This window comes from Eulemur rufifrons, chromosome 30 (assembly GCF_041146395.1).
Source record: "Eulemur rufifrons isolate Redbay chromosome 30, OSU_ERuf_1, whole genome shotgun sequence".
In the NCBI taxonomy this organism is placed as follows: Eukaryota; Metazoa; Chordata; class Mammalia; order Primates; family Lemuridae; genus Eulemur; species Eulemur rufifrons.
The window spans coordinates 98,506,598-98,533,248 of NC_091012.1; the positions used below are offsets into that span (position 1 = coordinate 98,506,598).

A 26,651-nucleotide genomic window follows, 5' to 3' on the forward strand; every position below is an offset into this window, starting at 1 on the left:
ACAATGTAAAGCACAGGGCAGTAAACAAGGATTTTTTTTTTTAAGAGTAAGTAATCACTTAAGAAATGACTGAAGAGGAACTCAAGATGCATGAAGAACTAACATAAAAACTTGGTTAACAGGAACTTCTACCAGTGTGGGCATAAAATAGCATAGTCGTTTTATGTTAAAAACAAAAAAAAAAGGCCCTTTATCTAATTTTACTATTTTGGGGGCTTTAGTCATGTGACATGATATGTAGCTAATAGCATATGCATCACACATATGTATACAAACCCACATATATTTTTACATCGATACACATATATGTACTTTCTTATGGTCTTTAAGTATTACATATAAGATGTATAAGATATATTTTATATATCAATCACATATGTTGTATATACATCATATATTTATATATATCCCCCCCACACATGTTATGAAATAAAGCCATTAATTACAGAATGTAAAGTTTCTTTGGGAATGAGAATCTTTATGGGATGGATGGAGTGGGCTTGTGCCAGGAGTCTTCGAGTCAAAGGATATTTGCCAACACCAATATTCAAATATTCAAAATCTTCCCTTGGTGCCTGGAGACTTTCAAGCCTGGGTCCAATTCACCATTACAACACTGGGGATGGGCTCCTTTTGTAAAGTAGGAGGAGGAGGAGCATAAAAAAGGAGGTGAAAGGGGGGGGCATAGGCCAGTCTCCAGCAGATGAGTTTTAGGAAACGAAACTTCTGGAAGTCTGAAGATATGGAAGTGGAAGCCCTGAAGCAACCTGGGCTCCTAACGCCTTGGAAAGACTTTGTGCATCCACAAGCTCCCACGAGGGTGAGGAGCCCAGTTTGAAGACTGCTGCTTGCGCTACAAGATTTCGTGCCCCAGGCAAGCGCGGAAGTGATGAAGGTCCAGTGAGAACTAATAGCACCACACACTGACAGAGAAACCCCCGAATGGCCTGTTGGCAACTCGCCTCTGGCGATGGGTGAGTACATCAACCCGAAATTTCAGGTTCCCTCTTGTGTTTTCTCTAGTCAAGGAAACAATTTATTGGGCTGTCTCTCCCTAAGGGAGAACACACGTGCAAGAACCAAATGGGAGAAGAGAGAAATTGGAGGACCAATCTTCTTCAAAGTTTACTTGTCTTCCAAAATGTTGGACAAAAGGACAGCCATGGATTGGATGGACATAAGGAAGAAGGCCTGCCTCCAAAATGGGTACGCTAGTTACTCTGCCCAGAGGAGGAGCCCTTCTTTGGGTGGTAGAAAAAGGACACAATCGGATAAACTCTGCTAACCTGAAGAAAGTGCATCTTTCAAGCTCAGAATATCATTAACATTCACAGGGTTGCTGGACTGTTGGGATTCCCTGGGTGAGGCTCGAGTATCTCCCAGGCTGGACGGGTAGGGACTTTGAGGGATTCACACCTAAGAAGCAAGCAAAGTTCCCTCCTCCCTCCTTGCCCCAGGTATCCTTGGGATAAATCCCTATTGCCCAGGTTGCCCTGAATCCTTAAGGAGACTGACCATTGCCTTCACAAAAGAAGGCTTTTCTTCTGCAATTGCCTATCGGCATGATACCGTGAAACTTTATGGAGGGAAGAAGTCTACCTTCTATGTGGGCAATCTTAGCATCCCTCACCCGGCCACGACCCTCATAGAGGTCAGAGTCATGGGCTTTATGCTGAGCAAATTGTACTTCACCCTTCTTTTCTTCTGTCTCAGGATGCCAGCAATGAACAGAAAGTCAGAGGTCCACCATCGAGGAGACAAGGCAGGCTGTTTTCCCAAGGGCGTGGTCGTTCCCACCACATCACGACCCGTCGTCCCTCATCTCCTGCACATGGCTCAATTTCCCGTCTGCCAGGAGCTTGCATCTCAACTGCACAACAGGGCTAATTATATGCTCGCACGCATAACTCCCTACCGTTGCAGTGGTGATTTTGCGAGTTAAAGAATGTAAGTGTTGGTATTTGCGGGTATAATATTGATGAATTGAACTTAGTCTCAAGCCTTGACATTCCCCAGGACATATGATCATTAAGAATGGGCTTTGCAGATGCTACCGCTTCTCGGAGTCTCCCGCTACTAACCATGGTCAACCCCACCGTGTTCTTCGATATCGCCGTCGACGGCGAGCCCTTGGGCCGCGTCTCCTTTGAGCTGTTTGCAGACAAAGTTCCAAAGACAGCAGAAAACTTTCGTGTTCTGAGCACTGGAGAGAAGGGATTTGGCTATAAGGGTTCCTGCTTTCACAGAATTATTCCAGGGTTTATGTGCCAGGGTGGTGACTTCACACGCCATAATGGCACTGGTGGCAAGTCTATCTATGGGGAGAAATTTGATGATGAGAACTTCATCCTGATTAATTTGCCAGACCTCAAACTATACTACAAGGCCGTGGTTCTTAAAACAGCCTGGTATTGGCACAAGTGCAGGGACACAGACCAGTGGAACACAACAGAAAATCCAAATATAGAACCATCCTCATATAGTCACCTAATTTTTGACAAAGCGGGAAGGAATATACTCTGGGGACAAGAATCCCTATTCAATAAATGGTGCTGGGAGAATTGGTTAGCCACTTGTAGAAGACTGAAACAGGACCCACAGCTTTCACCTCTCACAAAAATCAAATCACGGTGGATAACAGACTTAAACCTTAGGCGTGATACAATCAGAATTCTAGAAGAAAATGTAGGAAAGACTCTTACAGACATTGGCCTAGGCAAAGAATTTATGAAGAAGACCCCCAAGGCAATCACAGCAGCAACAAAAATAAATGAATGGGACATGATTAAATTAAAAAGCTTCTGCACAGCCAAAGAAACAGTCAAGAGAATAAACAGACCACCGACAGAATGGGAAAAAATTTTTGCATACTACACATCAGATAAAGGACTGATAACAAGAATCTATTTAGAACTCAGGAAAATCAGCAAGAAAAAATCAAGCAACCCTATCAAAAAGTGGGCAAATGACATGACTAGAAACTTCTCGAAAGAAGATATAAGAATGGCTAACAAACATATGAAAAAATGCTCAACATCCCTAATCATCAGAGAAATGCAAATCAAAACCACAATGAGATATCACTTAACTCCAATGAGAATGGCCTTTATCAAAAAAACCCAAAACAACACATGTTGGCGTGGGTGTGGAGAGACAGGAACACTCATACACTGCTGGTGGGACTGCAAACTAGTGCAACCCCTGTGGAAAGCATTATGGAGGTATCTTAAACAGATTCAAGTAGACCTGCCATTTGACCCAGCAATCCCATTACTGGGCATATACCCAAAGGAAAAAAGGTCATTCTTTAACAAAGACACATGTACCCGAATGTTTGTAGCAGCACAATTCACAATAGCAAAGATGTGGAAACAACCCAAATGCCCATCAATACATGATTGGATTAGTAAGCTGTGGTATATGTATACCATGGAATATTACTCAGCTATAAGGAATGATGAAGATACGACATCTCTATGGTTCTCCTGGAGAGAGTTGGAACCCATTATATTAAGTGAAGTATCCCAAGAATGGAAAAACAAGCATCACATGTACTCACCAGAAAATTGGTTTCCCTGATCATCACCTAAATACAAATCTGGGAACGACACCAATTGGATATCAGACTGAGGTGGGGGGTGGGGTAGGGGATGGGGGTATGCCTACACAATGAGTGCATTGCGCACTGTTTGGGGAATGGTAACACTTGAAGGTGCTGACTCGGGAAGGGGGGGTGGGGAAGGGAGGGATATATACCTCATGATGGGTGCAATGCGCACGACCTGGGGAACAGACACGCCTGGAGCTCTGACTTGGGGGGAAAGGCGGTACAGGAGCAACATATGTAACCTGCAATTCTGTATCCCCCATAACAAGATAAAATAAAAAAAAATAAAAAAAAAATAAAAAAAAAAAAAGAATGGAGACTGTGCGATAATACCGGCCTGTTTCAAAAAAAAAAAAAAAAAAAACAAAGGAATGGAGACTGAAGCCAGACTGCCTGGATTCCTATCCCATCTCGGCGGCTTCTGAGCTCTTCAAAGTTTTGCAAAGTTCTGAGTTCTCTGAGCTTGGTTTTCCCGTTCTGTAAAGCCCAGGTAATGATGGTAGCAAAATTATAAACCTTCTGTGGATTATCGTCTGAGGTCACACAGGTGAAAGAGCGCACACACTGCTGGGCACACAGGATGCAGTTGGTACACCTCAGCTCTTACGGTCAGACACCCCCACCGTTTTCCCCACACATGCGCCACCTCACTCCCAGCCTCCAGTCCAATCTTAGGTCCGTGGGGGAGCTGCGCATATGACAATCCCTTTCTTTCCTCCCTTCCCCTTCATGTTGGGGACAAACCTCGCAATGTCGTTTTAACTCCCAAGCTTTCCGGTGAGGCCCCAAGTGTGTAATCCTTTGCTCATATGTTTGAAGTCAAATCCGAAAACCCGAGGGAGAAACTGCTGATGATTCTCCTTAGAACACAGTTCTGCAAACTGCACCAAAATGCCTACGGCCACAGGGAAGAACTTATTTGCTCAATCACCAAAAAGCTATGACCTGTTTAGATGCCACATATAAGTGAGATCATGCAGTGTTTTACGTTCCGGGTCTCGCTTTTTGCACTTAGCATAACGTCCTCCAAGTGCATCCATAATTCATGTCGCCCCACATGACAGGATCTTCTCCTTTGTTAATGCTCAATAATATTCACACACCCGCGCGAGGGCACACCCCACCCTCATAATTTCTCTATTCATTCATTCGTCCGTGACCACTTAGGTTGTATCCATATCTTGGCTATTGCAAACGATCCTGCAATTAACATGGAATATGGGAAAGCAGATATGTCTTTGAGGTACAGGTTTCATTCGGTAGAACCGTGGTTCCCAGGGCTCGGGTATAGGGGAAATGGGGAGATGTTATTAATAGAGTGTACATACCTTCGGTTATAAGAGGAATAAGTTCTGGAGGCCCAGTGTGTAGCATGGCCACTATAGTTCATAACAATGTATTATATACTTGACATACGCTGAGAGAGTAGATCTTTAGCATCCTTATCTCTCTCTCTCTCTCTCTCTCTCTCACACACACACACACACACACAAGTAACTATGTGAGGCGATAAATGTGTTGATGAAGTTGATTGTGGTAATCATTTCAGAATGTATATGTAGATCAAAACATCATACTGTACACCTTGAATACATGCCGTATTTGTTTGTCAAGTACACCTCAATGAACTAAAAAAGTGATACCACTGAGTATTGGTTATCAGTCTTTGACTCTACAAAGGAAAAAAAATAATATATTTACTCAACTATGTCCTGAAAATTCAAAATACAAAATACATACCAATGCACTGATATTCTTTGTCTCTTGCAGCAGGCACCAGAGTGATGTTGACAGCACACAAGGAGCACTGGGCAACAGGGCAGGGCTCCTGGAGCCCTGAGTCACGGACAACAGCTGCAACACGCAGGAACTCATGCTATAGGCGGAGGACTCTGCTGCCCTCTGCTCCCTGCACTGGGCAGTGGGAATTCCCTGCCGGCCGGTCCGACTGCTGACCCCACCACCACACCACAGCCAGGGAAGTGACCGTGTCCCCACTCCCTGTCCTCCATTCCCCGTCTCGCAACTTCAGCTTCAGAGCACTCTTTGAGTAACCCCCAACTCTGAAAGACATCTTCTCCTTTTCAGGATTGGGTGACGATTCTTTTCATTTCATCTTGTTCCTGGAGCGTTCTGATACCCAGACATTTCTCACAATTTCTGGACCATTTTATTTTCAGGTCCAATTTTGGTCCGCATATCTAACACCCGCACCCCACACCCCCCACACCCCCCACACCCCGCACACCCCCCACACACAGACACAGTTCGTCCTCGCCATGCAGTCTCTCCTGGTTAACCTTTCCTTCTACACAGTGTGCACCGTGCGGTTTCTGAAATGAGCATCCGGGAGTACAGGGGACAAGAGCTGCTAATGGAAGCCGAAAGGCTCGGAAGCTCTAACGCAGGGCTCTGAGGAGAACTGGGGGAGCAACACGTGAATTGCCATTCAGGGAGGTGGAGTTTGGAATCAACCTCGCCCCCTCTGGCTGTATTCTCTCTTCCACAGTACTAGACCCTGTTTAGACCCGTGGCAACATGCTCCCTTCTCCACCACCTGGGGCAATAACCTGCGTTCCCTTTTGTCTTAAAGAATCACTTCACGTTTTTCTAGTTATGAGACCCTCACTTGGAAAGGACTGGGCGGAGGGGCTTTATCAAAATGAACATGCCGTGTCCTTTCCTTGGATGGCCCCCTCCCCACTGGAGTCCTGACTCATCCACTCATGGGGTCCTGTTCTCACCCACACCAGAAGTTCCGTATTTGTGGGCTATTGTTACTGATGTGGAAGTCCCTTAACCCTCAAATGTGCGGTGGGCAGAAAAATTGAGAAGAAGTATTAGCCTCATAAGCTTTAAACGATCGCTCAATTTTCTATACTCACTGATACTGGTCATGGGGGAGGGCACAGACAATATATTTTGTGCAAGACAGATGTAGAAAGGGCGGATGTAGATACAGCTGAAAACTTCCCACCCCTCTCCCCAGGGGCTTGCAAATGTACATCACAAAAATGCTTAGGTAGACAAAGAGGCAATAAGGCCTCTGATGACAAGGAGCAAATATGTGCCAATTTTAGGGTGGGAGTTTGCACAAAATCACATGTTTACCTCCTGCCATTTCCCATTTCACAAGACAGGGCCATAGCACTTTGTAGGATACGGGCTACAGGTGTTCAGGCACAGAAGGCACCACAAGGAATCCTTGGAAGGGTGGGTACAGTGACTGATGACTGCACTATTTGGAAAGAGGCCTGGCCGTTCTATGTAAAGGCCCAGGGAGGGAATAGCCCACGGAGAGGGAGACCTGTCCTATGGCAGTGGTGATGCCGGCGTAGCGCAGGATGAATGGATACAGAAACTGTGGTATATAAATATAATCTATAAAAATATTATTCAGCCTTAAAAAGGGAGAAATTCTGTCACCTGGGACAACGTGGATGGAACTGGAGGACATTATGTTCCCTGACATAAGCCTCACACAGAAAGACAAACAACACATGTTCTCATTTACATGTCTAATCTAAAATAATTAAAGTGGCAGAAGCAGAGAATAGCATGGTGGTTACCAGAGGCTGAGGGGGCCGGGGGAGGAATAGGGTCATGCTAGTCAAAGGGTACGAAGCCTCACTCAGGAGGAATCAGTTCGATTTTTTAAAAAACCGACTGCACAGCATAGCGAATATAGTTTGCGATTGAGTTCTGTACATTTCAACATTGCTGAGAGGGTCAATTTCTAATGTCATCATCACAAAACTGTAAATATTTGAGGTGATAGATATGTTGATTCGCTTAATTTAATGCTGAAAGATGGCACCTGAAATCCAGACAGGGGTCGTTACCTCACTAGGTTTCTTTTCATTTAGGACACGTGAGGGAGAAAAGGGCCTAGGCCAGCTCCTCTAGTCAAACAGATCAGCCTGCGGAGCCTCTGGGTATCTGCCAGTCACAGTCAAATGAAATTCACCTTGCACTAACACTCCACCCAAAGTCTTTGCCTGCCTTCCTGCCCCAGATGTCACCTTCTCTCCTGGCCCTGGTATTTCTTTGGTTGCTGTGCTAGGATGTGCCATGGCTAGGCGTCATTTGGTTTGAGCTCTTACCTGTATTTTGAGGTCAGTATACGCTCACAGAAATGGCCCCTCATAACACTGAGACTTTGCTCTCTCTCCTTTTCATTTTCTAATCTCTCTCCTCTCTCCTTCTCTCTCTCTCTCTCTCTCTCCTTCACACACACACACACACACACACACACACACAGAAAGACACACTATGTAGTCATGGGCATGTCAGGCCTGGATCTTTCTCTGGTCTATTTTCCCGATATCCTTGACCCTTCAGTCCCTGAGATTGGTTCCATAATTCACCAGCGGTGTTCAAGAGACAGCCAGAGACATATAGTTGACATGACCTCACACATGTCCAGCACAGGAGAATGAACGCAATTCAGGCTTCCACTATGATGTGCTCTCATCTGCCCAAGGATCGGTGGAAACGAGGCCACTCCTCAGGGGAGAGAACAAGCCCAGCGAGCACTTTCTGTGTAAGGATGCTACAGTGATTCTTGGGCACGGATGAGCATAGACAATCTTCCCGCAACGCCACAGCTTGGTGTTTCTGGCTCCTTTGACACAACCTTCCCCATGCAGACCCGGGAACTTGATTGGAAAAGTCCATTTCCAGGGGGAAGAGACACCTCCTATGCGAAGTCCATCCCACGTGGGAGGAGCTGCCTTGGAACAAGTGTGAAGAGGGGGACCTACAGGTCACAGCATCTTGCAAAGAACCTACATGGAGGACTCCAACAGGAGATCCCACTTGTCTTTCTTGGCTCCTATTTAGAAAAGTGTCTGGATGGGGCTTCCCATGCCGACCGCAGATAGAGAGAGTCCAAGGCATGGGATGTATTTCCAGATCATAGACCATCAGCTACATCCTCCTCGCACCCCACCACAACCAACAAAGCACAGAGTGGGAGGTGGCAAGCAGGGAGGAACAAGAACTTGGTGAAGGGTAAGATTTGTGAGGGATGGTTGGATTGCCTTCACAGAGAGACCCAGAGCGCCTTAAGCCGCGGTGGGAACAATCTGCTTAGAGCTGGGGTCCCACCTCCCCTCTGCCACTACTGTGTGACCTTCTGAGGGCTTTCAAGCCTCTCTGAAAATCAGGATTCATGATGAGAAGGGGGGATAATTATATTCTTCTCTTGTAACATGGAGAAGATCCTAGGGGATAAGGAGGGTGAAATATCACAGGGCAAAGACTCTCATGGAATGTGACTTGGTGCAGCTGCAACACCCGGAAATTGGACACACTGTCATCACCTCACCCTCATCCAGACCATACACACCGACCCACACCCACAGTCGAAGCCTTTGAGTTCCTAAGGAAATCCTCCAGTCGCACCTTTTGAATGGGGGCCAGGGGATTCTTACAAAGTCATTTCAAGTCAACTCACCTAAACTTACCAGCTTGGGAATCTTTTCAGAGCTCACAGGAGTTTGCTCATTTTTGCTCTAACCACCTCTGCAGATGTCAATGTGCACAGATTGCCACAGAACTGAGTGAATGACTTTTCCCATCCGAAGAATGTCATAATGTGTTTGGGGGGATAACCGTCACGGGACACAGTAATTTTAATAATTTCTGCCTGAAGACGTGGGAAGCACCACATGCGCTCAAGGACAAATGTTCAGACAATGCAATCATGCTCTGATGCCCACACGGCAAGCGTGAAAAGACTCTTCCCATGCCATCGACAGGGGCACCGGCAAAAAAGGAGCAGCACTCGGAGCACGTGAGCCAGACGCATGGGCTCCAGCACACAGGGCCTTCCCGCTTCCCTGCCACGAGCAGAGGGCTCCCCTGGCCTAGATACTCCTAGATACCGACCCTAGCAGCCCCGCAGCTGCTGGCTGGACTCAGTGTTCCCAGTCCTACTTCTGCCGCCTTGCTCCATACGAACAAGCTGAGAACACTTTTAGGCGACTGCTAACATTGACAGAATGCTGTAATATTGAGCAGTGCTTCCCCACCACTCCTAACCCGGGCCTGGATTCTGTCTCCTCCACGATGACTCTGGCAGTGTGGCAATCTCCTCCTGGATTCCTCATACCTACAGGTACGTCTGGTAATGACCTGCATTCCCTTCTGTTGAGGAAATTCTATCATTATTTCTCATCCGGGTTCAGTGGTGCCAGAATGATATGAGCAACCCACACCCGCCATCACCTCCTCCTGCGTGGAGTCCCCACGTGCCCTCAAGTTCAAACATGCCATTTTCAGGGGTCATGCCTTCAGCCTCTCCCCAGTGAAAATTACGGTGGTAAAATGGGGAGATGTGCACTATCTACTTCAACGGGATGTGGAAGGTTTACAGAATGAAATCGCACGAGCAAATCACGTCTCATATACTGTTCAAGCTATTGAAATAAAATCGTAGCGACCTCACAATATTTAAGAGAGAGCGGGAGAACCCGGTGGAGCAATGGCTATGAAAATGTGGCTGCAGTCTTGAGAGCTGTAACAGTACCGCAGACATAAGAAGATGAAATGGCCCCATGAAGACTCGGCTCTAGGTCCATTTGGAGAAACACACCTTGGTGCTCTCATCCGGAAAAAATGCCCCAGAGTATGGGAGGGAGGAATTGGGCACATAATGCAGCAAGGCCCTTCCACTACACACGAAGAGGATAATATTTGAAGAGAGATTCTAATTAATTGAAGTTGTCAATTGTAAACCCAAGAGCAAGGACTAAGAAATGAAATGAAAAGCGGTATAATGATCAGCTAATAGTAGTGACAAGGTGAAAGCATGAGTAGTACTCAGTCCAGGGAAAAGTACAGGAGCTGCCTGTCCCATAGAGAGCGCAACCAGGTGAGGGGTAGCAGGAGGGAACAGTGGAGGTAGGTGGAAGCACTCGGAACATTTCCCTCCCGTCCCCATGAGAGTGGGCTCTGCTGAGCTGTCGGCCTTGTCGCCTAAGGGAGGAAGGTTTCCAACAGATGACTTGGTGGTCACGGGCCCACAGAACTGAAAGGGAAGCCTGTGCCGCCCAGCCACCCAGGGTGCCCCCGGCCACTCCTAGCACAGGAGGCGTGGAGTGGGTTCATGTTGCTGGTTGATGTGTCTCATCCGATTACCCAGAAATAGAACTGTTGCCACGTGAGTCCACGCAGCTCCTCCTCGCTGGTCTTTTTCCCACCTTTAAAATGTAACCAAAATGTTTGTGCCCTCCTAATGTCCTAAAATAAAATACATAAATAAATAATAAGAAAATAAATAAATCTTCTCATCGTGCATTCTAAAGAGTTAAAGCAGGTGACAAAGGATGCAAAGAGAAAGTCAGGGGAACCACCACCCAGGGGAGGAAGTGGAGAGGAACATCAGATAGAGGAAGAAAGTTTGTGTTTCCAGTTATAGAAGGAATGCACAGCTCTCGTAAAACATGAAGGATGATTCTGAAACGCCATGAGAAAAGAAACACTCCAGGCATTTACAGAGGTAGAATTATTATAGAAGAATATGGGTGCAATGAACATTAAAATCAAGAATAATTCTTTACAGAATTGATTTCCCATGGCTTCTGTAAAACATTGTAGCCTCGCCTGTTGAGCAAACAAGCTGCGTTCGCATTGGTGGTGGTGGCGGCAGTGGTGGGGAATGTTACAGGGGTAATTTACCTCTCAAGCTCTCTGATGAGATCACAGGATGAAGTTTCAGTCCATATCATCTACACCAGAAAGCAGGTGGTGCCAGAAGAGGACCTATTTTCACATTTGGAGGAGGCTATTCCACGTGCTCTGGTAAAATCAGAGGACTCCAGAGGGAAAATCTGGAGAGATTAAATCCAATAGATGTCATGAAAATCAAAATACACATCTAAGCCCTGATGCGTCCCTCCAGTCACACCGAGATGTTTGTCCGCAGCACATGAGCACATGAGGGGCTCCTGAGACTGAGGAACGATGACAAATGCCAGTCGGTGCCCGGAGCACCAAACACGCAGGTGCCCCGACAGGTCCCCCGGGGGCAGGAGACTGCTTCCCACTGCTCACCGGTAAGGGAGACGCTCTGCCCCGCAAGGCTGCTTCAACGGCTGTCGCAGTTAGGGCACCACAGCGGTGACCTGAGCATGTTCCCAGGCCTCCTCCCTCCTCCATCGTTCAGAGTCTACGCCTCTGCAGCCTCCCTTGGGATACTGTGAACAGCTGCCCCAGGATTCAGATTCAATCAACTCGGATGTGGTGGGACATACACCAACGCCAGTAAACTAACCTGTATGTTGCCATTACCTTCCTTCAAAGCACGCACCTATTAGGGATTCACAATCGATACAGTACGTTAGAAAGTTCTCCAAGGGATTCTAGCACTCCCTCGTAAAGGAGCGAAATTTCTTTACTTCCAGGTAGGTTACCTTAGTGGAATGTTTAACCCAGACAGTGCAATGTGTGGATGCAATCCCCATGCATTCTCCTGCTTCAGGTTCTGGAACTTGCAGCTCATCTTCTCACTGACTTCCTCTCAATAATCCCACTGTACAACACACACGCTTTGCGGTGCTTCTTCTGGGAGGCTGTCAATAAAATGGGACAAAAGGAATGGATGACAGGAAAGCACTGCTGCTACATTGGATACTTTGTAACTTTTTGACAACAAGGTGAGGAGGAAAAAGTAAGTTTTTCCTGGAGGACTGCGGTGATGACACAGGTCTCGGCAGTCCTCCGACCAGAGCTCACCACGGTCTGGTCCCACGCCCCGGAGCCGGCAGCACCGCGTCTCCGTCTGAATCCCTTCCGACCTGCGTCGCGTGACAGCAGCGGTGTCTCAGTTTTCCTCTAACCACTGCTTGAGCAGCCTCTGGAACACTCTCTTGCTCTCCTGCTGCCTCTCCAGTTGGCGCTTCTCCTCTCTCTCCTGCTGCTGGAGCGCCCCCCCGGGCAGAAGGCCGGGCTGGCTGCTACCCAGGCTGAGGGTCAGGCCGCTGAGGCCCTGCACCAGCGCCTCCCAGGAGGACGCGGGAGGGGCCCCGCTCCTCTCCCCAGGGAGCCCGGAGAGAGTGGGCCTGTGGCTCTGGCAGTATCGACACTCGCATCGGAATCGATTCTGCTCCCTGCTCCCCGAGGGAGCGATCCTCGGTTCCCTCTCAGCCGGATAAGGGGCCATGTGATCACGGTGTCTGCGCCTCAGGTGGCCCAGGATTGCTTTCTTCTTCTGCGGGAAGGCCAGCTTTTCCCACCGCCTCTCTGGCAGGCTCTTCTCCTCTCGGGACCGCTGCTGGAGCAGCCCCTCTGGCAGGGGCGCAGGGTGGTGGCCGGTGCCAGGGCCGGGGCGCGGGTTTCCCAGGCCCACCACCAGCTGCTCCGAGCGGGAAGGCCGAGGGGCTGCCGGGCCCGCCTGCGGAGTCTCTGCCGCCGTCATCTGGGAAGATCCCGAGATCAACACTGGATTCCATTTCTGGAGTGGATCCATGGAGGGCTAGTCTGAGCTGGACGCTCCGCTCGGCCCTCGGGTCTGGACGAGAAGCTGCAGCTGGAGGTTCTCAGCTATCCGGAAGGTAGCGAGGAGGGTGTGTGGCCAGACTGAAACAAAGGGCGATGAGGGAAGAAAGGAGAGCCCTCATTATACACCTCACTTAACCTCTCTGTCCTCCTGTGTACAAAATGAGGATAATAAAGAGACACACCTCCTAGGCTTCTTAGGATTACAGGAAATGACACATCTCAAGAGCTCAGAATACCGCATGGCACATTGTAAGCATTTCGGGTACGGTCGCTGGTATTCTGTCTTTTGCATGCCAGCTCGTGGGAAAGGTGTCTTGCAGTGAATGATGTTAACCACTGGCTTCCTTTTCTCCGTCGTTCTCAAATATAACTCCAAGTGTACTTAACAGGCAGTGATATCCACTCTTTCCATAAGCATTTATATAATGTCACCGGGCAGCATTTTATGGAGTTTGCAAGCATTTGTGCCCTGGAGCCTCCACACACATTTGATTGTCACCCTCATAATCACTGGCTGGAGGTGCTATCCCACAAGCTGCTCGGCTGCCCACACAAATCCTTTCGATGTTACTTTAATAGACATGAAAAACGCAGTTCTAAAAGACTTGGCACATGGTTCTTCAGCAAGGGGCTTTCTGTGACTATGAGATGTCTGTCTCTCCCTTGTCTTTCCGAGCACCCTACACACATTCCCAGAAATGGCATCCAGAGCCAACGGTCTTCAACCACCTGAAACATTGTCCTTCTTCCACTATTGTTTTCCCAGATCTACCCATTAATCCTCCTGAGATGACCATTATCGAACCCCCATTTTTAGCATGTTGTAAGCACACGATCTGTGTCTCTTCCTTTTGCTTGTACACCATTTCCCCTAGCTGAGCGGGTAGTGAAAACTTGCTCTGTCCTACAAAGCAGTCTCTCCACCCACACAGACTATGGAGGTATGCTGAGGACTGGGAATGCGAAGAAAGCAGGATTAAAACTCAGGTGAGAATTCCACGAGCCAAGGAGTGCAAAGCTGGGGTTTCTCCCATGGCGGTGGGCGTATAACTACCTCAGTCTGCAGGTGGGGATGTGGCGGAGTGACCCAAGCTTGCTCTGGCTGGGTGTGAGACCCACCCCGGGCTGCCCTCTCTTGCCCTTTATGTCAGTCCTTTAGCCACACTGAGTTCAGATGCTCGGCTGTCCTATCCTTCACTCCCCGAACCCACCCTGGTGTGTACCTAGTCACATTGTGCCAGATATCCCTGCGGTAGATGACAGGAGGAGGACACATTGCTCTCTGTGTCCTTGGGGAGTGGACTTTGCATGCACACACAGAAAACTAACAAAAACAAGTGCAGGAGAGAACTCACAGAAGCGTGGAGTAACCTGCCAGTCCCGATGCTTCCTGCCTCCAACAGATTAATTTTTAAACAGCATCAAAACATGGAAAGAGCTGAACGTGGTGATTGTGATAGGCAGAATTCCGGGAATGGTCCCCAGTGGCCCTCATGTTTGTCTAATGCCCTCCCAGTGGGTGTGATGTGGCACCTCTCCCATGACTAATCGAAAGCACCATCATCCAGGTGGGCCTAATCGAATCACAGGAGCCCTTTGAAGGCAGAGGGCTTTCTCCAGCTGGTCGCAGGAGAGGTCAGAGAGACTTGAAGCTTGAGTTGAGAAGGACTTGATGCACCATTGCCAGTTTGGGGCTGGGGGAGGCGCATTCGAGGACCAGAGAGAGGCCTGTAGGAGACGAGAGCACCTCCCAGGCCACAGCTGGCAAGAAAATGGGATCACAGCTGTACGACCCCAAGGAACTGAATTCCGCCCAAACCTGAGCGAGTGTCGAAATGACTCCTTCTCCAAGCCCGGCCTGGCCAACACCTTGACTTCTGGCCATTGGGACCCTTTGCAGAGACCCCAGTGGAGCCTCTGGACTTCAGACCTACAGAACTGTGAGGTACTCGATGGGTATTTTCTGAAGTGGTAACCTCGTGGTAAAATTTTTAGACCGCAACAAGAAAACAAATACAGTGATCTCTACCTGCCACCACAAGGGATGATTCTCATTACAAATGACCCCTCTCCTCTTCCTTCTGGGGTAAGCAACCCCGACTCTCTGCTCCCCAACTCTTTGCAGAGGGAGCATTGGCCCCTGACTGAAATTCATCTGTTCTTAAAGCCTCCTTTTCCGTCTGTCCTTAGAGAGCTCAGTAGTTACTTCCAGAAACACTCCAATTAACGGCCTTTCAGCTGTACACTCAGCAGATTTCCGAGTTCTGGTCTGCAGATGAAACAATTTCTCTCCTGAGCATTGTCCACATTTGGGCAGGAGCGGCAGGGATTTTTGGTGATAAGGGGAGCACAGGAAATGACATAATGCTTAAGGAGACATGTGCATATATATATGTTTGCATGTGTGCACACGTGTGTGGGCGAGTCCTCACACACACACACACACACACACACACGCACATACAGAGAATTTCTTTTACAGATCATCATAGTGCTGCAGCCTGGAAGCCCCTGCATTTGGAAAGTTATGGACAAGTTGTACGAGACAGAAGGGTCAAAACCATAACCCAAACCTGGCTTAGGACGAAAGGACTGCTGCACAAGGGGGAAGCGTTGGCCAACTTGAGGCTGGCTAAAGGCTGGGCTAGGCCCGGAGTTAGAGGACAGGGCAGCAGATGGGGCCTTGAACTTGGCCCAGTCACTGGTTGGGAATCCAGGAGACAGCGGGAAACAGAGGCTTCTGCCCACAGGCGTGGGTGCCTGCCTGGTGGCCTTGGGCAGGTGTTTGGGACACAGCTGGTCACTGGTTTAGGTGCTGCAATAGGAACAGGAGTCGGATGAGCCAAGCAGGGTGGCTGAGTCCCCCTCTGGGGGAAGAAAGGGGAAGCCAAGGCCCATGCTCTAAAAGACGAGGCTCTGCATCTTGATGTTTACGCCCCTGGATTAGGTGCTCTGCCCCTGGGCCCAAAGTTCATTGCCAAGTTCCCTCACACCCCAGGGCTCCTTTCAGGGAGCCTTTTCCATGTCCTCAACCCCAGCCTGATTCCTAGACGTCCCTGGGGGTTTCTCCTGGGAGAGATACTCCTCTGTCTTAGGGAATAACCTGACTCACATACTTTGGACGCACCTTCCAGAGGCAGAACCCCTGTCCTCCTTTCGGTGGCTCTCTGATCCATCAAAGAGAAGTCATTCGGCAGTTTCTTCCAGCCCCCCTACACACACTTCAGAATACGGATCCCCTCGCCTCACCTTAGGGGTCAATAGTGTCTCCCCTGCAGCTTCAGATGAAAAGCACTGTGACCTATTTTCCTGGGGTCTCTCCCGCCATACCCCACGGCAGCCGTGAGAATGTATCTCACAGACTTCCTGCTACACGGAGCATGACTAATGGAGAACCGCTGCTGCTGAGCTTGGCGATGCCCAGCACGCTCGGCTTTGAAATCCATCACAGGGCTTGTGTCGATGCCAAGCCCCTCACGGGCTGCTGCGGGCCAAGGGCTGAGTGTTTTGGGGCTGCTTAGGCAGACCAGGTCCTGGGAGACACTTTGCTTCAAGCCCTCTCTGAGGCTGTGCCAAAACTTCCTTCCACTGCACAGGAGTCCAGGACATTTCCCCCCACAACCTTCTCTTCTTCTCAGGCTTGCGTGTCAGTCTCATGGCTCTGCCCACCTTCTCTGGTTCCCTCGTCATTTCCTTCTACACGGACGCTTTTCCTCACAAAATCCTTGCACGCTAATCTCCCATTGGCATCTGTTCCTCAGAGGAACAAGACTCACACACACGTGTTCCCTATATAGCGTCTCGTGGCATTGTTTCTTCGCGAAGCTCGTATCTCATTTCTCCCCGTGGCTGACAGTTTCCCCCAAAACATTCATCTCCTCTTGCCTGGAAGGAACTCCATGTCTCCCAAATAGCTGCTCTACCTCCTCAGAATTCTTTTTGGAGGGAAGGAAATGCAAAGTAGTCCCAGCAAGCCTGCCATCACCTTTGTCAAGGACAAACGATCCCAACTTAGTGAACAGGGCTCCTCTCATGGAGCTTAGCCCAAGCGTCCCTCTCCCAAAACACTGACGACGAGACTTGCTGAGGAAAGATGAGATCCCAAACCCCTCTCAATATTGGGGCAGCAGCTGACTTTCACAAAGCGTGTTGACCCAGACATGGCCAAGTGACAGGGCACAGAGGAGAAGGCAGGCAGGGAGTCCTTGTTCTTAACAATACGGGAGAAGAATCATATCGCAAAGGGGAGGGAAAAGTTGTTGAAGCCCAGTATAGCTCCAGGTGGAGAACTGCTGGAAGGCTCCGAGTCCATAGGATTGGGTGACATTCTGGAGCCACAGAAGATCGGGAGACATTCCTCATCGTTGGAAGAGAGACCTCATCCCTCCCTACACTGTGTGATTAGCGTATACCTGCCCATCATTTACCAGTGTTTGTTTCCTCAGGTTAGCTGAGTCAGGGTTCAAGTTTTACCAAAAGGCTAACTTGTGCTGGGCCTGCCTCTGGAAATTCACTGATTTTACGACTTTCTGATTTCTGAGACCAACCAGCAGAATTCCAGGCCCTCCTCTGTTCATGGCAGCAAGAAACAGAAATATTTCAATTCCTCTTCTGAAGCAGCGTGGAACCCACTCAAGGATATACATCTGAGGAAAGGTAGTTGCCCCCAAAAGAGAACTAAGGCAGAATACAGTAGGAAAAAAAAATTACATGACAGCAGGTGATTACTTGCTAAAATGACTGTCCATTTCTCTACCTTGGGATTTCTGAGAGGACTCACTCCGTGCCTGGGACCTTCTCTGTAAGGAGGTAACTTGGGAGTTGCTCTTGAGGCCAATGGGATTTGGAAACGTGGGCCCAGGGGGCACACCATGCCTTTTCAAGGCAGTTAGTTAACCGATGTGATTGGAGGGTTCCTGGGAAAAAAACAGGGTAATGGGAAATATAGCTGGCACGGTCCCTCAGGGCCACGAAAGCCTTGACCACCACGGAAGATATTACACAGTGGGACCCCTGTCGAACTGACCAAGGACATGGCCCAGATGACGTCTGCGTCAGGCTAACCTGGCAGCAAAGGACAGGAGAGACTAGAAGGGCAGAGAAAGAAAACTGCCCCTAAAGTGTTATCAGATTATGGGAGACAATCGTGACCTACATCTGAGACCTGGAAGTGGCAATCCTAAAGCTATAGGGAAGAGAGATCCAAGGAACAATCAGGAGGTCAAGGAAGGCCTAGAACGTCTGGGGGCATGGTGGTGGAATACGTTAAGATAGGAAGGAACATGAGTAAGCTACATTTTTGGTAGGCCAGATGAATTTTGATTTCGCTGTACTGATGATGAGCTGACAGCAAATCTCACCAGACCAAAGGTTCAGCACGGAGAAGGGAACATGTGTTTGGAATTCAGGGCACTGAGGAGGACAAAAATAGAGACCTAGCGGTAGTCATGTGCTTAGAAGTAATGTTCGAAGGAAGAGAATCCTGAGGTCGAGAGGACAGACGGAGATGAGTAGAAGCTGAAGGAATATTTGGTGGGGTGCATGTCTTTGTCAGTTTTGCTGCCTGCCTTAACAAAGTGCCATAGACTGGGTGGCTTATAAACAACAGAAATGTATTTCTCACAGTCCTGGAGGCTGGGAGTCTGCGATCAGGGTACCAGCGTGGCTGGGTTCTGCGGGGCCCTCTTCCAGGTTGCAGATGGCAGACAGCTTGCTGTACTTACTCTCAGGAGGCAGACAGAGGGCTAGCTAGCTGTCTGGGTTCTTCCTAGCACGGCTCTAATCTCATTCCAGAGCACTCCACCACCGTGACCGAATCACCTCCTGAGGCCCCTCCCCCTCCAAATCCCATCCCATTGGGATTAGGGTTTCACCATGCGAGTTTGGAGGGGGCACAGACATTCAGTCCATTCTGGCAAGGGTGTGGTGAAGAGGAGCAGCGCACAAGGAATTCCATGGGGCACTCAAAGAGGCAAGAGAAAAAGCAGAAGGCTGAACTTCTGAGAAGGGAAGGAGAAACCTTCCAGGGCTGGGGGTAGATAGGGCTCCCTGCTGTTGAGAGCTGAAAGAAAGTAACTGAGAAGAGGCATCTACCATATTAACCAGCACCTGAGATGATCACATTAGCTTGCCTCTCCAGGGGACTGGAGACAGGTGCTACCAGCAGTAGGAAATAAACAGTGGGATCTTGTAGCGCTGCCAGTCAGCCGTCCTTCCATCAGACTGACTTACCATGCTCAGAATCGGGAAACTTTCATGCAAGATCATCATACAAAAAAAAGCCCCAAATTGCTTGCCAAAGATGCGGGAGAAGGGCATTGCTTTTCTTTCTTCCTCTGACATTGTTCTCTGCCTTTCCATGCAGCCACGGCTGCCCAGATCAAGTTACCATCAGAAATTCCTCAAGACAATCTGGGGCTGGATGGTTTCCTCTCACGCTCTGCCTACTTGCTCTGCTGCCACTTTCACAGCCTGCTGCTTCTGGGTTCTGCTTCATTACAACCCTGTCCTTCCCACCCGCATTCCATATGCACATCCAGCAGGTGGCAGGAGCCAACCACTTCCAGGAGTCGGTGCAGCCGACAGTGACAACCCTTAGCACACTAGTTTTGGGGAATGATGTCTTCTTTCCTGACATACCAAGGTCCTTCTTCCACGATGTTCACCACACCCCGCCTACCTCTGTCAGCCAGCAGATCCTTTTATTGGTCCTCCCTAGGGTCACCATTCTGCATGACAGCAAGCTACTTCTCAAACGCGGAGCTGTGCCTGACCAAGCTGCAGCCCAGGCCCCGTGTTCCATTGCGCTCTTGGAAGAGAGCTCTCCTTGCCAAGTCCTAACAGATTTCCTATCAGCCAGAAAAGCAGTCATTCAACAACTCTTAAACAGCCACACCCTGGAGGCTCTAGACTGCCTTCAAACTGAGCTCCTCAATAATGGGACAGGAGAGGGTAAGCTGAGGGGGAATGAAGCATCCAGAGCACCCTCTGTGTGTAGCTTACCTGGGGAAATCGTTAGAGGAAGATCGTGTCCTCCTGTAGGAGATGCAAGCATCAAGACTCAGCTGTGTTCACTAGATTAAATTGGCGGCCGCCACGCTTTGAATGAAACTCTTTTCAACACTTGGCCAGAAGGACTGATGCCACATCCATCCCTGCTGTGTGCTTTGCTCTCATCCATTCTGGAGACCATCCTACAGGTGAGAGCCCTAACTCACCTCCTTTTCTGCTCCATTCAGTGGATAGTTATATTCAGGGCCGGGTGGGTACCGTGTCCTCGGGGCATGTAGCAGAGAACCAGACTCACGTGGATCCTTTTTCATGAAGGCCGCAGTCTGGAAGGGAGGTCGATGTTACCCTCACAAATAAGTACCTATGTTATTTCAATCTTGATGATTGCCACAAAGCCAAAGTACACTTTGCCTTAGAAATATATAACAGAGAGACACCACCGTGCCCGGATGGTCTGAGAAGGCCTCCCTGTGGAAATGACATCTGAACAGCCACCAGAAGGATGAGTAGGAGTCATCCAGGTGTATAAGGCAAGGAAGGGGCCTCCTGGCGAAAGGAAGAGAGTGTGCCAATGCCCGCGCCAAGGAGGATCTTGGTCTATTTGAGGATGTGAAAGGAAATCAGTGAGGTTGAGGGCTGTGAAGTGAGGGGAACCGTGGCAAGAGACAAGCCTGGAGAAACAGAGATTGACCCTGGCCAGATCAAGCAAAGCTTTGTGGGCCAGTGTAAGGATCTCACACATGATGCTAAACCCGACGGGTAGCCTTCCCTGGTCATCCAGGTCCTTTGCGATCCCTTGCTATGTATCCACGAGCATCATATGCTTGTATTTGGCAGGGTTTATCCCAACTGACTTTAAAGAAATGTTTGCATAGGTGTGCTTAATCACACAGGCCATCGCAGGGTTTGGAACAGGAGAGTCATGCAATCAAAACCATCGTTTTAATTTCAATTTTAATTTAAAAGTCAACATTTCATTTTACTTTCATGGGACAGTGGATCACGGTGCGGCTAGAGTGGAGGCTGAGATTTCACAATGAAGTTCTTACCTTAATCCAGTTGAGAGATGATGGTGGATTAGATTAGTGGCAGCAGTGAAGATGAAGATGACTGGACCAACTAACCGTAAGTCTAGTTCCAGGGAGAGGATTTAGGGATGGCTGGGGAGGGTGCAGAAAAGGAGGTGGCAGAGTTAACGAGAACACTATACAGTCAGAAGAGTAAGAGGATACTATAACATTAGAAAACAGCAAGCTTGAGAGGACTGAGACCCTCAGACGCAGAGGAAGAGTGGGCATGGGGCTTCATGGGTCCGGAACACAGAATCGGGAGGTCGGGCCTGGAGATTCACAGTTGGGTTCTCTCAGCATAGGAATGTTACCCAAGGGCGTGGAACTGGATGACAGGGCCAGGGAAAAGAAAAGAGAACCGAGTGCCCTGGGAAACTCCAGCGTTCAAAGGTCAGATGGAGGATTTGGCTACATCGGGAATAAAAAGATGATGGTAGGAAGAAAACAAAGAGAAGGGGGTGACAAATCCACACAGTCATTTTCGGAGACAGATATGGTCGCATAGTCTAATCTCACCCTTAGGCTTCGTCACCACTTCTTGATGCCTGTTTCCTCGATACTCTTACTTAGAACAATTTTCCTTGCTCTGAAAAGGTGAGTTTTGGCAAAGTTGTCATTGCAGCAGATGACGGAAGTGCCTGGAACCTGGGGAGACTATCTGTGTTACACAACCCCAGAGGGTGCCCTTCAGGTACAACGCAATGTGAATGGGGCTTCCTGGAGCTCTTCGGCCCAGCGTAGCTAAATTCTTGAGGCGTCGCTCGTCCTCAGCAAATGTCTGTACTCCAAGGGCTATCTTCCACATAAATCAGTTTTAGATATTAACCTAAATCCAGACTCTCGAGCGGAAAGAGAGAATATGGCTCAGTCAGTCGTCTGGCCATAAGTCCACATTCATTGCTATGGACCTCTTTGTTCTCTGCCAAAACCAGGCCATCCTTCTCAATGTGGAATGGGAAAATTCCGACTGCTAGGACAAAGACCGACTTGAGATTTCCCTGAAAGAACTGTCTGAGAACTCTCCTCTCCTTCCCTTTCAGCCTCTGCCAAAAGGGCCACCAAGACTCCTTTCAGTGCTCTATTCAAAGGGCTCCTGCTTTTACCCTCGCAGGTTCCTGACACCGGTGCCAACAATTCCACTCCAAGAAACAGATCCAAATAAGCAGGTCAAGCATGTCTCTCTTCCTCCAGTTTGAGAGTCTTCATCACCTGCCTGTGACAAGTCGAGATCTGTAATACTTGCCAATAGTGGCTTCTCCATGAGCACTCAGCCATGAGTCATTGAGAGTGGAGCTTCCCTTCAACCTTAGTTTTTAAATTAGAGGTTAAAGGTTAAACTGGATAATGTCCTGGCTTACCTTTGGTCTGAGTACTCCTCCCAGCCCAAGGAGGTCCCCATGAAGCCGACCAAAAACTCTGGCTTTGACAGATGTGTAGATGCTGGGACTGTGCAGAAAATGCTCCGGAATCACTCCTTGGCGTTCATCTTGTACTGTACTCGGGCAGAGCTGCAGAGCATTGAAGAGCTTTTACAAGCACGATAGGATGTCCACAACCGTACTGGAGTGCATGTAGTCTTGTTTCGGGCCAGACGCTGCCTCTCACTGGGAAAACAGTATTCCCATCTAAAGAAATGCATGTAGGGAACCTCAAGGAGCTCAGAGAAACCACCAATGATATGGGAGGGGGGAAAGAAAGAAGAAAAGAAAAAACAGGGCCGATGGAGCACAGGAGAAATGGATCCTACTTAAGCCACATAACAAGAATTTAAAGTTCCACTCCGAGGTCTACTGGAATACCAAATCTGGAGCCCGGCAGTTGTTAAAGTGTGTGACATGCTAATGTACAAAGCTTTCCGTGTTCATCGGCTAATCTTCATTTTGCCTCACTTGATTGTATTACCATCTTGCCTACTGCAAAAAGGTCCTTATCAGTAAGGGAAGAGCAACTCTTATTCTACCTAGTTACTTCCACTTGATCCCTGAGAGATACCACAGGTACAGAATCTTTTCCATTCATCGTAAGTAGATTTTATTGACCAGAAAGGTGGACCCTTTTTTCCCTTCCATCATACGAGAAAGAATGCATGACTTCCTCCCTGGAGAGGGGCCATATATATTCTGTTTTTCAACCTAAACGTCATTTTCCCTATCATCTCCACAGATATCTTAAGAATTGGCAGCTGACTCTGTAGTGTTGTCGCTAACCGGAAAATTCCCATTGCTTACATCAATACCGTGGCCAGAAGCAGCATGGAAACTGCCAACCAGTCAAAGGTGCACCAGTGTAGGATCCCACACATGATTTAAGCGGGTGCACCATCTTGGTGCAGTCGGTTTCAAGATAATTGTCTTAGTTTAAACAGAATCTGAAGTAGACCTGCACGGTTTCTTGGTGAGAATCTTTGCCTCTGTTGCCCGTATCCAACGAGTCATTCCTTTCATATTGTATAGGTTATATTACGGCCACAGCCTCCAGCCAGGAGGAATAAGATATTCAGGAGGACACAGAATCTGGTATCGCTGTCAGCTCCAAGATCTGGCTCGCTCTGTAGGGATTCAAGTGGTGATAATACAGAGTTTCATTTGAAAATGGGGGGAAAATGCTTCCATATAAAAAGGAGCTCATGCAATCATTCAACACGTAGGCTCTGAAGAAGAGCATGAAGTAAACCTTGCTTTATTCTACTGTTTGTCTGGTTACGTAAATGGGAAACTGTTCCCTAGAAGAAAGTATTTAATGATTATTTTATTCTGTAGCAATAACCAGGGGCTCTTTTAGGAGGAGCAAGGCCTCTACCTTAATTAGGGAATCACGCAAACCACTGTCACTCTTTTGAAGTGAACACCGCAAGGTAAAGCACAATGCCACCTGCTAGGCATCCAGGAGGGAATGTAAAAAGCTTCACCTAACCAAGAGCTTTGGCATGTCTTGACTGAGGAGGTTTCATTTCATTATGATCCAGGGGAGAAGGAGTTGATAGGTAAATACCCAGGCATAGAAGCCCTAATGAGTTGATAAGTTAAACTCCTCTGCATTTACCGAATGCCATTTAATCCACTACAAGTTGTTGGTAACCCGACCGTTCTTTGATTTGTTCCTTCGGGTATCCTGAAGTGTACATTCCTTCCTGATCCACCTAAGTCAGGAAATCAGTCTGGCTGGAGGCCACGAATGGACAAAGGTGACATTGTAGGTGGTGCTGAAGGGCTACATGTCTCATGTATTAGCTGCGTATGAAAAACTTTCAGAAGAAAAACTGAGCAATGTTGGTGTTGGAAAGTTTTCCATTAAAAGACACACACACACACACACACCCGTGCACAAACACACATAAACTGGCTTTTCTTCGCAGTGTAGATAGTCCACTTTGAGTTCAATTGTCTGGGATCACTCAGCCTGGATGCTAGATGTCAGGTCCTATAAAAATGCCCAATTAGTAGCCATCTCCAGCTCCAGTTCTGAGGGTCAACCTGGTCTTCACTATAAAGGCAGCTTGATAACGGAAGAAAGGTGGCCTGTTCCCAAGAGGAAGAGATCAGGTGTTCAGCCCTGGTACTGCTGCTTGGCTACTGTGTGCCTTTCAGCAAATTATTAACCCCTCTCGATTGCTTCTGAATCAGACGAGGTCATGTGGATGAGTCGCTGTCAGCCTCCCTCTTCTCTCCTGTGAAATGGAGAGCCCACGGCACACTTGCCTCGGGGGTTCCTGTCAGAAACTCCCATAGAGTGTGGCACATGGTGGGCTCGCATTTAAGGGCAGTTCCTCTCCCCAAGCACCATCCCCACCTCACCCTTGGTGAAGCATTCCACCTTGGTTTATATTCTCTTTAGTCGCATTTCTAAGACAGAATCCAATCTCATCTCTTGATTTAACCTGGCTCCCCTTTTGCAAACTCCTAGTTTTTGAAAAAAATCCAGAGAAGTCTCTTATTCCTTCATCTGATATTCCTTGAAAAGACTTGTCCTTCACAGCGGAGATACTTAGCTTTGAGGGGCCGGGTTCCTTCCTTGCTGTGAAGTACCGACTTTTATTTCAGGACCAAAGGACATAAACTGGGTTATACATGAGTAGGGTTAGACAGTCTGCAGAAGACGGGATGGAGATCACATGTTGTATTTACGGACCACCCCGGAACAAGATTGTACTTATTTTGAAAATATAATGTTTTGTCATAATGATAGTTTCATCTTTCATATCTTTAAGGGGGCGGGGAATGAAAGGAAATTTGATTTCTCGGTTTCTCAATGACCCTGTGTTGGCAATATGCACTTTGTTTCAGTAGGATGCCGGCAGGATCCTTCTTGGGTATGTCTGAGTCACTTCCTGTACCTGTGGTTTGAGGGTTCACGCACCTTGCCTTCCTTAGCATTTGATCGTTCACTTTATTGTCACAGGGAATGGTAGCCGGGTATCTTTTCTCTATTGTCTGCCATAAAGCCCTTTAGAATTCAAATTTGCTCTTGTCAACATCTGGTATTCCAACTTTGGAAACACCGGCGATAGGAAAAAATGTTCTTACTCAAACTGTCTACCTGAGAAATAACTGACCCATTCATTGACCCATGCCCACCTGCTCCATAAGTTTGGGGATAGTGGTGCTGTAACGTTTTCCCCCTCACGCTAACATTCCTGTACAAGTATCTGATCTTAAAATTCTATACATACTAAGGGAAACGATCACGGAAGTGGGGCGAATGGGTCTGTCTGTGTGTGAGTGTGTGTGTGTGTGTTTTCTCCTTTTTCTGGGATAGTTTTCATTTTTGAATGTTCTATCACTTAATAAAATTTCATTCATCTTTCAGTCAACATGTAACCTTTTGTCTTTTCCAAATCTTGCCAAATGTCACAAACCTCTTTGTAGAGCTAGCCACAGTTCTCAGACCTCCCAGCCTGTCCTCCGTGGACTTCGCAGTACAGGGAAGACAGAATGTGAGCAGGCAGGAGAGTACTGTTCGACTCTAAGGCACCTTCCTGTCAATCTAGTGGCAAGTTGTACCCCTCGAGTGCTCCAGGGCAGATAACCTGACGCATCCTGGTTGCTTCTTCGCACAGCTCGGCACAGAGGAAGCAGGCACATCTATGAAATCACTATGAAAATCTGGTTGGCTCTTCAGTATGACTAAAACATGGTGACACATCCATCTCCAAATAAACTATACTGCTTGTTTCTTCTAACATCATCTCAGCTCACTGCTTGTAAGCCACACTAATCTTTGCAATTTTAATGATGGAAGCTGGCCTCCTGATCTCTGTGAAAGGGTCCTTGTTGCATAAAGTGGACAGGTGGCCGACACAGTCCCACAATTCCTGTTACTTCAGACATCAATTCTAATAGCTTACACTTTATCGGCATCAACTCTAGCCATAACACATGGAATTGGCCATGAGATTACACAGGCTGTTGATATAACAAATGTGTCTCTATGACAAAACGCTATCACGTACTTCTCTGATC

The 26,651-nt window shown here is 48.1% G+C and overlaps 1 protein-coding gene and 1 long non-coding RNA gene across 3 annotated transcripts; one reads left to right on the forward strand and one right to left on the reverse strand.

Annotated features, from left to right (window-relative positions):
* Positions 1-12,344: 12,344 nt before the first annotated feature.
* LOC138378450 (protein FAM156A/FAM156B-like) lies at positions 12,345-13,079 on the reverse strand. The gene has a single exon (XM_069463782.1). The coding sequence runs from the start codon at positions 13,077-13,079 to the stop codon at positions 12,435-12,437; it is 645 nt and encodes a 214-aa protein (XP_069319883.1). The 3' UTR covers positions 12,345-12,434.
* A 1,595-nt stretch (positions 13,080-14,674) lies between these two features.
* On the forward strand, positions 14,675-26,170 carry LOC138378586 (uncharacterized). Of its 2 annotated transcripts, none has more exons than XR_011231953.1 (3): positions 14,675-15,056; positions 19,830-20,310; positions 21,119-26,170. It is a non-coding gene; the product is annotated as an uncharacterized lncRNA (long non-coding RNA). The 2 variants fall into 2 exon arrangements; XR_011231952.1 differs by lacking the exon at positions 14,675-15,056 and having other exon boundaries at positions 19,288-20,310; positions 21,119-21,247; positions 22,233-26,170.
* The last annotated feature ends 481 nt before the right edge of the window (positions 26,171-26,651 follow it).